Source organism: Bos indicus x Bos taurus, chromosome 3 (genome assembly GCF_003369695.1).
Source record: "Bos indicus x Bos taurus breed Angus x Brahman F1 hybrid chromosome 3, Bos_hybrid_MaternalHap_v2.0, whole genome shotgun sequence".
Classification (NCBI taxonomy): Eukaryota; Metazoa; Chordata; class Mammalia; order Artiodactyla; family Bovidae; genus Bos; species Bos indicus x Bos taurus.
The window spans coordinates 1155483-1168413 of record NC_040078.1 but is presented as its reverse complement, the minus strand read 5'-3'; the positions used below and the strand labels follow the sequence as shown (position 1 = coordinate 1168413).

The window sequence follows — 12931 nt, the reverse complement described above, 5'->3', positions numbered from 1 at the left end:
GCTCAGTCGTGTCTGACTCTTTGCGACCCCATACTTTATAAACTATCATGTGTATGTATAGGAAGAGAACATAGTACATATAGGTTTGGTACGACCCTGGGTTTCAGGCACCTGCAAGGGTGGGGACAGCCTTGGAAAAGATCCCCATGTATAAGCGGGCAATTATTGTTGTTTGGTTGCTAAGTCATGTCTGACTTTTGTGACCCCCACGGACTGTATAGTCTGCCAGGCTCTTCTGTCTATGGGATTTCCCAGGGAAGAATACTAGAGTGGGAGAGTGGGTTGCCATTTCCTTCTCCAGGGTATCTTTCTGACCCAGGGATGGAACCTGTGTCTCCTGCATTATAGGCAGATTTTTTTTGCCACTGAGCCACTTGTGTAAGCATGTGGAAGATTACTGTACAAGAAACCAGCATCTGCACAAAAAGTGGTCCACACTGCCCCCTGGTGATCAATCAGAACATGTTAAGTGTTAGTCACTCAGTCGTGCCTACTCTTTGCAATCCCATGGACTGCAGCCCTTCAGGTTCTTCTGTCCATGATTTTCCAGGCAAGGATACTGGAGTGGGTTGCCATTTCATTCTCCAGGGGATCTTCTCAACCCAGGGATCGAACCCGGGTCTCCTGTAGTGCAGACAGATTCTTTACCAACTGAGCTATAAGGGAAGCCCCATCAGAACATAATGGGGACTTAATGTGCACATTCAATTAAAAAGGAAGCCACAGCACCTTCAGTGAAAAAGTGCTTGACTCTCCTCTGTGATAATTGGATCTTACTTGAATACAGGTATTTTTACATGGTACCAAATGATGAAGAGAAATTTCACAATAACTGAGTAAAGGGAAAATACAGATAGATACTCTCAATTTAATTCTATCACAAGTTACCTTGCCACCCAAGGCCCTGAGGAAAGACCCTTGACAAAGACTGCAGTCTGGGAGACCTCCAAATTTTAAGACACAATGAATCGTTTACCAATAGGAAAGGGTCAAGTTATTCACTTTAAGCTTTAAATCAGCCAGAAGTTAATTTACCAACCTGCTAAAATAAAAACACAAAGGGATTTCGGCAGTGGACAATGAAAAAAAGTGCAATAAATATTACCATCTCTGTGTAAGAAAATAAATATGACACATTTCATGAAAATAATGCTTTTTATTATTAATGCTTTGAGTAAGAAACCTTCTCCACCAAGTTTAAGACACATGATTTTTCTTAAAGAGAAGCTGTTTGCTGGATTGCAGGTAAGTTCATTTTGTAGTTTCAAACTCATATTCAACTTCCTTTCTCTTAGCCATTTAAGGATTCAGTTGCTTGATTCCTGACACACCTCTTATAAAGGATCTCGTAGAGTCTTCTAAAATCCTGTCTATAGGTAATAAAAGCAAAGTTTCTCCCCTTCTGAAGAGATGTGATTTTTTAAACCATGTTGTCCCCCCTCTGATGACCTGACTTAGGCAGTAACAGCATTAGAAGCCCCTTAGAGATCTGAAGAAGTTGAAAAAGGCTTGGGCCATTATTGAGAGAGTTGGAAGATGGATTTTGGATCTGGTTGAACCTAGTCCATGTCCAGGTTGATGTTAAAAAATGTTATAAAAGAACACCAGAAATAACTTACACATAAAATGCCCCCCCCCCATCTTTTTATTTCATAATCCCCTTTTGGGATGAAAAAAAAAAAATGTGCTTGTGTGTAAGTATTTTGAGTGGAAGAAACTAATTACACAGTGTCCACTTAGCTGGGGAAATCAAATTCAGAAAATTTTATGAACTTCCTTTATTAAGTCAAATTAAGGAAGTTTTATCATCCTTTGTTCTAGATATTTATCACTTTAGACTTGAAGAGTATTTTTTTTTTTATGTTCTGTATAAGAGATAGTTTTGCCTTGTGTTGGATTAACAACACCCAGGACTGTCAAACGTAAGTGGACCACGAGTGGGACGCTCCACTTGTGTTTCATCATTGTTTGTTTGTCTTGGCAAGATTTATCCAGGTGCACTGTAATAGGAGCCCTTAATACAGACGCAGGCAGCAGCTGTGGGGGCGTGGCCCTCTCCCCAGCACAGCGGGTTTTCAGGAATTAAGAACACATACTTGAGTACTTTCGAATGCCAATGGTCAATCTAAAACTGGTAACTCTTCCTCTTCAAGGAGCACTGTTGGCAAACTATTTGGAATTAATGGAATAAAATGCTGATCATAAAGACATGTCTCTCTGAAAATGGCTTCAAAATATGAAAAAATATATAATATATCCAACAATCTCATCCTCCAAGAAATCCAGTAATAATCCAACTCAACCCTGTAAGCAAGCAAGCAAAGAAAGAAAACTGGCTAATCTTCTGGCAAACTTTCCATAGAAAAACAATAAGTGCTTCAGATCTACGTGAAACTTCCTCAGAAATTTCACACATGAGGTTAAATTCGCCATATGCTGCTTCACCTAGAGAGGGGAAGAGAGAGGAAGAAAAATTATTTCATTAAACTGACAAATCAGAAGTTAACTCATTCTTGGGAAGGGCTAGAAACACTTCTGATCTAAAAGTTTTTAAGATCTCAAGTTAATTTAGGCCACTTAGTGTAGTAAAGAAAAATCTGAGATTCCTAAAATGCAAAAAATTCACTACTAAAATGAGTCCTGGTTTAGGGTCAGGCCTAGGGTCTTCATCTCAGCTCTCATCCCACCTCTCCAAGTATGATGCTGACGCACTTTAGCAAGCACTGCCAGGACAAAACGCTGATCAGCAGCTGTGGCTACTGTGACCATCTCATTCAAGATTATCGGAAGAGTTAAAAGACAGATGAGACAGAAGGGGGTCCCAAACATTAGAGCAAAAGAGCAGCAGTTTTCCAGCACTCAGCCAGGGAGGTGACCGTGATCCATTTTCCCGTTGTAGCCCTGACCACGGATTTCCATCAGGAAATCCATCTCCAGGTAAGGGCGGGCACGTTTGCAATCCATTGACCTCTCATTACCTCCGTCTTTCCCCAGAGGCCTGCTGCTCAGCCTTAACTGAGAGGAGGCAATTGCTGATACTTAAGAGAATTGCTTACCCAACCACATCTACAAATACTTCTGGTAAACATTACCACCTTCCATTCAATACAAGTCTAGCAAGACAAGGACTATTGTACACTCTCTTGGGCTACTAAACAGTCCTGCTGGCAGACCTGGTGGGTGGAAACGTGGGGGACCCAGTCCTGGACTCTGAAATGGGTGGGAGTCAGAAGCATCTGTTCCAGGTCACATTCAAGGCAGTGCCCATTCCTAGGATTCTCGCATCCTGTCTCAGGAGGGGTCACACCCTGGGCTACTCTTCTGCCCTCCTCTCACAAGGACAGGGAAAAATGCTCCCTCTTATCTCCAAGCTGCAGAAAAGGCCCACTCATCCATGTTAATAAAGTAGAAACCTCAAATTTATCTTTTTCATTGACTTATTCAATGTGCAGACTTATGGGTTTTCTTTTCCAATTTTACTTTGTTATTAAAGCAAACATTGCCCTCAGGCATGTAATTTAGACAAAGATAACTGTACTTCAGAGACTTTTATGTCCTATAAAAATGAACTTTAACCTTGAAGAGTGGGCCTGTCATCTTACTGACCATCCTCCTTGATAATTTGTTGCCCAGCCATAATGTTATAATTGCTGCCTCTGTCCTCCTTCTTGAAAAGATGGCTTTCAGGTCCAGAGCACAATCACTGGCCTGGACCTCTTCTCCTGCAGGCACAACAGCAGAATAAATGCCATGACTGTTTGATTCGTTTTTGTTGTTGTTAGATTCTTTATTCAAACAACAGTCAAGAATCTGTCTCAAAAGATCAGCCTGACAAGTAGCCAGTGTTTATTACACACCTACTCTGTGCCATGCACTAGGTTCTGTTTGGAATGAAAAACCAAAACTAAAACTTGAGTTTTGCTGTGAAGAGATTTACAGTCACGATGGAAAGGCAATGGTTCACCAACAGATCTGTTATACAATATAATAAGGCAGAATAAATGAATGCTGAGAATTTAAGCCCAAACCTGAGCTGCAACCTACAAAGTCTAGCTTAGCATGGACACGCTCACCTCCACAAATAGCAACCAGTCTGTCACAAGCAGAAAGTGTTTAAATTACACTGGAATTGGAGCCTGGCCAGCTGCCCGCGATGTGACCAGGGGGGCAGCAAAACCTCCTTTAGAAACAAGGTGAAGGTTCTGGAGCTAGAATGCTGGGCTTTGAATCCCAGGACTATTGCCTCCTAAAACTTTAAGCAAGTTTCTGACTTTTCTGTGCATCAGCTCTTCATCCAGAAAAAAAAAGAAAAGAAAAGAAAAAATGACTACCTAACTCATAGGACTGCGGTGAGAGTTGAGTGAGTTCAGACACGGGAAGCCGCCAGTTAGCACCAGCCAACAATGCCCACCAGACGCCACTGCTACCGCTGTTATTGCTGCTGTTACTGTCATCACCATCCGCGAGGCCTTGAGGCTGCCCGACAGGCCAGCGTGACCCGTGCTGCCTGGGAAAAGTACCAGTCCCTTCTATTCCTTCATTTGAACCCTAACCTAATTTCAAAAAACTTGATCACACCCTTCTTTCCCACCCTTTCCTATCTTCAGGTTATGTTCTTCTCTTTCATTCTCTCTGATTGCTCCTTCCCTCCAAATGTCCATTTCCTGGCAGGATATACCACACACTCCCACAGGCACAACAGGACCAGGGCCTGAGGATCTGGGTCACATGCTCAGACTGCATGTGAATCCTTCATGTTGGGTAAATTACCCGGGTCTGACTCTCATGAGAAAATGCCATCATGGGTCAGAACTAGGCTCCACAAGCACAGACCTAAGATGGGGTCTTGGGAATTCTTGGTTTCCCAGTGGTTAGGACTCAGCTCTTTCTCTGTTGTGGCCCAGGTTCAAACCCTGATAAGGGAACTAAGATACTGCAAGCCATGGGGCGCAGGCAAAAAAAAAAATATATAGTCTCCACCTGATGTCCTAGCTTGTAGATAGAGTTCAGGGTGTCTGTGATGGGGAAAAACTGGGATGGAAAGAGGTTTTCATTCTCATTAAGTTCTAACTGAAACGTATTATTCTCTTTAATGATGAATGTAGGCAATAAACTAAGTGGTGACAGTGTACCTGTGATGGCCACTAACAGAAATATAGAAATTACAGATACTTTCATATCACGGCACTGTTGCTGCTGATGTCTTAAAATATTCAGTTCTTACTACTCTGAAAGTACAGAAAGGTTATGGACTCTCTACTGGAACTTACTATTTAATGTATTCATTAAAAAGCCAACATATTACTATATATCCTATATTTTATATACCCCACATTTTATAAAATATTTTTATAAATGTATTTCCATATAGTTGGTTTCTTTTGTAATCTTATGTACTTTACGTATTAAAAATACTATTCCTAGGGGAGTCGTAGGCCTTACCAGCTTGCCAAAATGATCCATGGTACAGGAAATGGTTAAGACCCCTTTGCTTTAGAAGATTGAGGACCACTGATAAGGGCTGCAATATTAGAAAGATGGAAGGTGTGTAAATGCTTACTGAGATGTGGCGTTATAATATTCTGCAGGTGTCACTATTTTCGGTCCACCAAAGTAGTCCAGGACCCAGATATTGGTTATATTCAACTTAGCGAAGAACCAATTATGGCTGGATGGCCAGGTTTTCATCTCAGGGTGTCGAATGAATAACGAATTCTTTGCAACATCCATTTCTGTTTCACTCACCTAAAAGACATATATAAAATAAACCTACTCATAGCAATAACATTTTGTTTTCTTGGCTGTTAAGAATGTGTGATTCTAGCATTCCACAAACCCTAAAGTGTTTATTTAGTTATAAATCCTGATTTAAAAAATTTTTATTTCTAAAATTAATTATTGATCAATAATTGACTTATAACTCTGTATTAGTTTTAGGTGTATACCATATAAAGATTTGATATATGCATACCCTGCAAAATAATCACAAGTTTAGTTAACGTTCATCACTACACATAGTAGTAATTTTTTCTCGCCTTTTTTTCCCTTTGTGCTGAGCACTTTTAACATCTACTACAAAGTTTGACCTTAAGCAGTAAAAGAAGCTTGAAGAAATGCAAAGAACAATGGAGATTTCAAATGTTGGTGATAACATGTACTATAATGAAGTGGGAGAACATCATGAGTACCAGTTTTCACTGTGAAATAGCAATTTTGAGCTATCAGAGTAGTTGGCACAAAGTACTATAATAAAATACTGCTGGTGCTTATGCTGTGTGACATTAGCACTTTCATCCCACAGCAGGCGTATGTTAAACACGTAGACGGGCGCACATAAAGGATGGAAGTCTTTAGAAGAAGCACAGTGGAACTCAAGTGCATCTGCTGCCCTCCTCCTCTCTCTGACCACTGAAGAACACTCAGCTCCAGAAATGCAGCCACACAGAATTTTGAGACCATGATTAAAACCCATCTGAGGTATTCATGATTGACAAGGTCAAGACGTCTGCCTACTGGCTTAGCAATCAGATCAGTCCTCATGACACCTTGCCCTTTGCCCTTCCCACTGTTTTATTTAACCTCTTCTCTCTAGCACTCACCCCCCACTATCTAAATTTACTTCTAGTTTTTAATATAGATACTCTCGTCTTCAATTTTTAAAATTTATTTTTAATTAGAGGATTAGTTGCTTTACAGTGTTGTGTTGCTTTCTGCCATACATGAACATGAATCAGCCATAGGTACACGTATGTCCCCTCCCTCATGAACCTCCACCCCACCCCTCCAGGTGTCACAGAGCATCAGGCTGAGCTCCCTGTGCTATACAGCGAGTTCCTACTGGCTCTCTGTTTTACACATGGTCATATATATGCCGATGCTACTCTCTCAATTTATCCCACCCTCTACTTCCCCCTCTACGTCCATAAGCCTGTGCTCTATGTCTGAGTCTCTTTTGCTGCCCTGCAAATAGGTTCACCAGTACCATTTTTCTAGATTCCATATATATGCATTAATGTACAACATTTTCCTCTGACTTACTTCATTTTGTATAACAGGCTCTAGGTTCATATACCTTACTAGAACTGACTCAAACTCATTCCTTTTTATGACTAATACTCCATTGTATATACGTACACATCTTCTTTATCCTTTCATCTATCAGTGGACATCTAGGTTGCTTCCATGTCCTGGCTATTATAAATAGTGCTACAATGAACACTGGGGTACGTGTCTTTTCCAATTATGGTTTTCTTAGGGTATATGCCCAGTAGTGGGATTGTTAGGTCATACGGTAGTTTTATTCCTAGTTTTTAAAGAAATCACCATACTGTTCTCCAGTGGCTGTTGTCAATCTACATTCCCACCAACAATGCAAGAGGGTTCCCTTTTTTCCACATCCTCTTTAGCATTTATTGTTTGTAGATTTTTTGATGGTGGTCATTCTAATTGGTGTGAGGTCATACCTCATTTAATTTTGACTTGCATTTCTCTAATAATAAGCAACGTTGAGCATGTTTTCATGTGTTTATTAGCCATCTGGATGTCTTCTTTGGAGAAATGTCTGTTTAGGTCTTCTGCCCATTGTTTTATTGGGTTTTTGTTTTTCTGTTGTTGAGCTGCATGAACTGCTTGTGTATTCTGGAGAGTAATCCTTTGTCAGTTGCTTCATTTGCAATTGTTTTCTCCCATTCTGATGGTTGTCTTTTCATCTTGTTTATGGTTTCTTTTGCTATGCAAAAGCTTTTACGTTAATTAGATTTCATTTGTCCATTTTTGCTATTTCCATTATTCTAGGAGATAATCATAGAGGATCTTACTGTGATTTATATCAAAGAGTGTTCTGCCTATGTCTTCCTCTAAGAGTTTTACAGTTTCTGGTCATCTTTAATCCATTTTGAGTTTATCTTTGAGTATGGTGTTAGGAAGTGTTCTAATTTCATTCTTTTTCATGTAGCTGTCCAGTTTTTCCAGCACCACTTCTTGAGAAGACTATCTTTTTTCCATCGTATAATTCTGCCTCCTTTGCCAAAGATAAGGTGCCCATAGACGTGTAGGCTTATCTCTGCGCTATCTTGTTCCATTGGTCTATATTTCTGTTTTTGTGGCAGTCTTGATGACTGTAGATTTGCAGTATAGTCTGAAATCAAGACGATTGATTCCTCCAGCTCTATTTTTATTTCTCAAGGTTGCTTTGGCTTTATGGTCTTTTGCATTTCCATACAAATTGTGAAATTTTTTTATTCTAGTTCTATGAAAAATGCCACTGGTAATTTGATTGGGATTACACTAAATCTATAGATTGCTTAGTCATTTTCACAATATTGATTCTTTTGATCCAAGAACTTGACATATCTCTCTATCTGTTTATGTCATCTTTGATATCTTTCATCAATGTCTTATAGTTTTCTGTATATGGTTCTTTTCTCTCAAGTAGGTTTATTTCTAGGTATTTTATTCTTTATTGTTGCAATGGTGAATGGGATTGATTCCTTAATTTCTCTTTCTGATTTTTCATTTTTAGTGTATAGGAATGAAGGGATTTGTGTGTACTGATTTGTGCATACTCCCCTTTTAATATACTTAATCTGCTTTCTGCTCTAAGCCACTGTTAAATATGGAGACAAGGAATCCAAACATGGGAAATACTGTACAGTGTACAACATGGTCAGGAGTATGAACTTTGAGCAGATGTTCCTTATATAGGAGCCTAATAGCTGTTACATCTGCTCAGCTTTTAAAAATAGTTCCTTTTTCTTATTGAACATCTATCTGCTCAATTGAATAGTTCAATATCTTATTGAACACCTACATGAAAGTAACCAATTAAAACCTTTAGTTTTTATGAAATTACTTTACATATTAGAATATATTCTAACTCTGTACCTCAATCACAAATTTTATTTTATTCTCAAAATATGTCTTCCTTCACTGTTAATAACATAATGATCTTCCAAAACCAGTATCTGTTCTTACATGATATTTACCTTGATAACAGTTCCTGATAGTATTATGTGAGCACAGAGGGGACTCTGGGGATCAAATCCATATTTTCTGCAGAAATTAGTCTCTGCCAAAGACATGGTCAATGTAGCATATGGATTCTCCTGTAGAGAGAAAATGAAGACCTCTCATGTGAAATATTGTCTCTGAAAGGTAATAAATTTCACAAGTTGCATACACATTGTCCCCAGAACTTGACCATTCTTTCATGAAACAATGAATTGGAAAATACCACCTTCCACTTGGGAAAATACTACTTGGATAGAGATTGATCTTTATCCTCTCTCCAAAAAAGTGTGTTGGAAGTTGTTTCATACTTTAAGTAACTAACTCGGTAAGAATTATGTTAAACACTTTTCTTTTTCTTAGACTCCTAATTTGTCCCATACTTACTAGAGGAATTATAACTACATTACCACCCAAATACAAGGCTGATCTCCAACCTTCACTGAAAGAGGTAAAGGATTAGACTAATGTGAAACTAATGCATAAAAATACCACAGTGGTTCAACTAGCTAACTGAACAATTTAAGCAAGAAAGTTGCTGAATCATGCTTCTTGGTTATCTTATGCTAGCAGAAACTGTCATGTGATTTCAAAATTGGAGGAGTTGCTCACTCCTGTTCTACCAGTAAGAGAATTCGTAAATTAAAAATGTGATATAAGCAAAATTCCTAATTCTTTCTTATTCAGAAATCAGCTTCATAAAAGGCTTGTTGACAGATTACAGCAAAATTCACATGCTACATTTAGTGTTTTAAACCTCAAATGTCTTGTGTGTGGGATTTTGCCATCTCACAGTGACCCATCAAAACAGTGAGCAATAAAGAGATCTCTTTGGAATTATTAGGCCAAAAATCTGCTGTCAGCAAAACCTATTAGGCAAGGCTCTAGGGAGACCAAAAACAGGGAACGGGGAGACTCAGACAAGGTCTTTCCCTTCTCTGTGAGTTTATAATCTGGTTAAAAAGTCAAACATAAACAAAGTTTAAAAATGCAAAACAAAGACATAGAAGAGGTCAAAAGGCAGCACATAACTCACTGCCAAGCGAATGATACAGGTAAGCATATTTGAAGTTCAGTGTAAGGAGATATCAGCAACCTGGAGTGATATGGAAACTCCAGGGAGCCTTGTAAGATAGTCAAAATCAGCACAAAAGTGAAAACATGTATTAAAGGCAAAGGGCATTGCAACTGCAAAAACACAGAATGGGGAAAGTATACAACAAGACTGTGAGTAGTGAAAACCCAATTTGCATGAAAGCAAGCTTTCTGAGGGGAAGGGGTTAGGGACACAGTAGTGAGAGGTAGAGGGCTGTGGGTAGTAAGGGCCTCAATTCCAAGCCAAGGAGTCAAAACTGTATTTTATAGGCTGGCATCTGTCAGGGCTTTAAGAACCACCTTTCTGGAGAGCGTGTTAAAATGCGGATTTCTTGGTTCCATTCCCATCCCAGGTATTTGCATTTTTAACAAACACCCAGGTCAATCTTATGCAGGTCTAAGTTGCCAGATGTTGTTAGAGGTTTCTGGGCAGAGGGCAATGCTGAGTGGTATTTTGTTCATGTTATTCGGGTGGGTAGGGTGGATAGAAATAGTCAGAAGAAGATGGGTTAGAAGGAGGAGAAAAAATGGAAAGCAGAAACCAACTTTGACTGGTTAATCGACAGAATCAGAGTCAGACTGATGCTGAGGTGGCCATGCCTTTTCACTGCCATCACAGATCTGAAATCCTGGGTAAGTGCCTCATCACTGTCATTTTCTAGAGATGTCAAAGACTAGACTTGAGTTCCACCTGACAGCCATTAGCTGACTAGTCACAATTGAGTCTCTGCACCTGAGTGTGAGTTTACTCATTTCCTGAAATGAGGAAGATAATATCAGCAAAAGTTTAAATATAATAGTGTATAGGAGTGGTTCTCACCCCCTCCCAACATTAGAAGCATCAGGAGAGATTTGGGGGGTTGTTTTATAATAAAATGTTTTTAGTAAAATGCTTTGGAATTGCACTTTTAAAGTCTTTCCAGGTGACTGTATTTGAAGCCAAGATGGACCATCACTGATGAAACTGAAATGAACTTGCTCTGAGCAAATGTCTAAGGGAGTGGAGTGGGTGACTGGGAATAAGAAAATGGAGGAACAGGGATGTATATACCCTAACTAAAGGAGGGTTAGCTCAGAGTATGCAGGCTCCCAGTGTCATAGATCTTCCCATTTTTCAACAAGTTAGGAATTTAGGCTTCTAACTGCAAGCTCCATTTTTGAATGTTGGTAACTAATACAAATTTATTAAAAACAAAACAGAACTCTGCGTGAGCCAAAGAAAACCCATCTGTGGGACATACTCAGCTCATGGACCACCAGTTCATGACTTGAGTTTTGAAGGCAACAAATCTGGCATGAAATTCCAGTGTGGCCACTGGGCTTAGGGCAAATTCTTTATCTGCAGAACCAGGGTGGTAACAGCCACCTCAAAGAGTGATTAAAAGACAGAATGAGTGGAAGATGAAGGGAAAGGTCATCCTGGCACACAAGTGCCTCATCAAATACAGGTTTCTTTCAATATCACCCATAAACAATGTTAACCTCAAATCTAGGTATCTTTTGTCAAAAGGAACTTTCCCCAAATCTTGCTCCATCCCTGGACTCAGCATAGCTCTAGTTTCCAGGTTGTGATACCACTCGACGCATCAGAAATCCACCGGAGACGTGTTAACTTGGCTCTGCCCCAAAAGGTGGACAAAGGGTGAGGACCTAGTTCTCCAGTCCGGTCTGCTCCCTACGTGGGAGGCTGATGTGCACCTGAGGCCTAGAACTTTTAATAATAAAAACCCAGTTAATGAGACACCGTGCCCCAAGACGACTCAGGTGAGAAGTCCTCCAGGTGCTGGTAAAGAATACACCCCAAGTGCGTGGCACGGTGACAAGGACGTGTGGGCAATTCTTGGTATGTAGTTGCCCAACAATTGGAAAGCTGCAATGCACGCCTAGCCAGCGCAGGACAGAAGATCCAGAGGTTTGGGCTGAGTTCAAACTCATCTCTACGAGGCCGGCTCTCCTTTCCAGGCAGAATTTAAGCGGTAGTCGAAAGGCTCGCGCTCCAGCCCCGCGAAGCCACACTGCCCCTCCGGCTCACCTGCAGGTTGCCCACCGACTGCTGCAGCGGGCTCAGGTAGAAGTAGGGCACGCCGCTGCCCTTGCCCGGGGGCCCATCGCTGAGCGATAAGACGTCGGCAAAGGGCCGGCCGCGCACCCCCTCCTGCGTTGAGATGGTGGCCAGTGCGCCCCAGTCACAGAGGTTCGTCACGAAGCGAGCCACGAGCGCCGCATTCTCCCGGGGCGGCAGCGGCGGCAGCAGCAGCTCGGCAGCGTCCCAGTCCTCGTGGCCCCGGCCGCCCCGGCCTCGCGCCGGTGCCACCAGTAGAGTCACCAGCGCGGGCGCCAGCAGAAAGGCGAGCACTGCGCGCACGAATCCGCAGGCACAACCCGCCATGACGCTGACCCCAACGAGAGTTGGGAGCGCGGCTGCCTACCCGACCCAAGCATAGCCCAGAGTCGGGCCCCGCCCCCTTCGAAGGGGACCAATCGGAGCCCGCGGGTGGAGGGCGGAGGGGGCGTGTCCCTCGGCGGGCTCCTCCGCTTGCTGGAACTGACGGGTTATCCACTTCCCTGTCACTCCGCCCCCGCCGCCGTGAGGATTGGGAAATGGTCCTGAATAGGGGTTTCTTCGATGCCTGATAAAACGGAGACTGAGAGAAATTAAGCAACTTGCCTAAGTCATACTACTAGGAAAGGACCAGCCTTTTCATATGTACGCCTTCTTTTAATACCTTTGGTTATGACTACCTGATATCGGAGAGGGATTGCTGCGCTTCCTACTTACGCTCCTCCTTTCCGTTTACTTCTCTGTAGGCTCTGAAGGGCAGCAAAAGGT

General features: G+C 41.5%; 1 protein-coding gene across 3 annotated transcripts; it reads right to left on the bottom strand.

The window, feature by feature from the left end:
* Positions 1 to 1136: 1136 nt before the first annotated feature.
* Positions 1137 to 12567, bottom strand: CREG1 (cellular repressor of E1A stimulated genes 1). 3 transcript variants are annotated; one of them, XM_027526512.1, is made up of 4 exons: positions 12134 to 12567; positions 8985 to 9104; positions 5561 to 5745; positions 1137 to 2445 (listed from the first exon to the last, which is right to left on the bottom strand). In XM_027526512.1, exons 1-4 carry the CDS (start codon positions 12488 to 12490, stop codon positions 2442 to 2444), a joined length of 666 nt encoding a protein of 221 aa, XP_027382313.1. In that variant the 5' UTR covers positions 12491 to 12567; the 3' UTR covers positions 1137 to 2441. The 3 variants fall into 3 exon arrangements, with proteins under 3 accessions (XP_027382313.1, XP_027382328.1, XP_027382320.1); XM_027526527.1 differs by lacking the exon at positions 5561 to 5745 and having other exon boundaries at positions 12134 to 12557; XM_027526519.1 differs by lacking the exon at positions 1137 to 2445 and having other exon boundaries at positions 5557 to 5745.
* Positions 12568 to 12931: the final 364 nt, after the last annotated feature.

Bases quoted from the DNA above. Each gene is read 5' to 3' on its own strand.
- CREG1 (XM_027526512.1), bottom strand. From the start codon at position 12,490: ATGGCGGGTTGTGCCTGCGGATTCGTGCGCGCAGTGCTCGCCTTTCTG. The intron at 9,105-12,133 runs GTGAGCCGGAGG...TTCTCTCTACAG, and splicing joins AGTCGGTGGGCAACCTGCAG to GAGAATCCATATGCTACATT. The intron at 5,746-8,984 runs GTAAATATCATG...TATGTCTTTTAG, and splicing joins TATCAGGAACTGTTATCAAG to GTGAGTGAAACAGAAATGGA.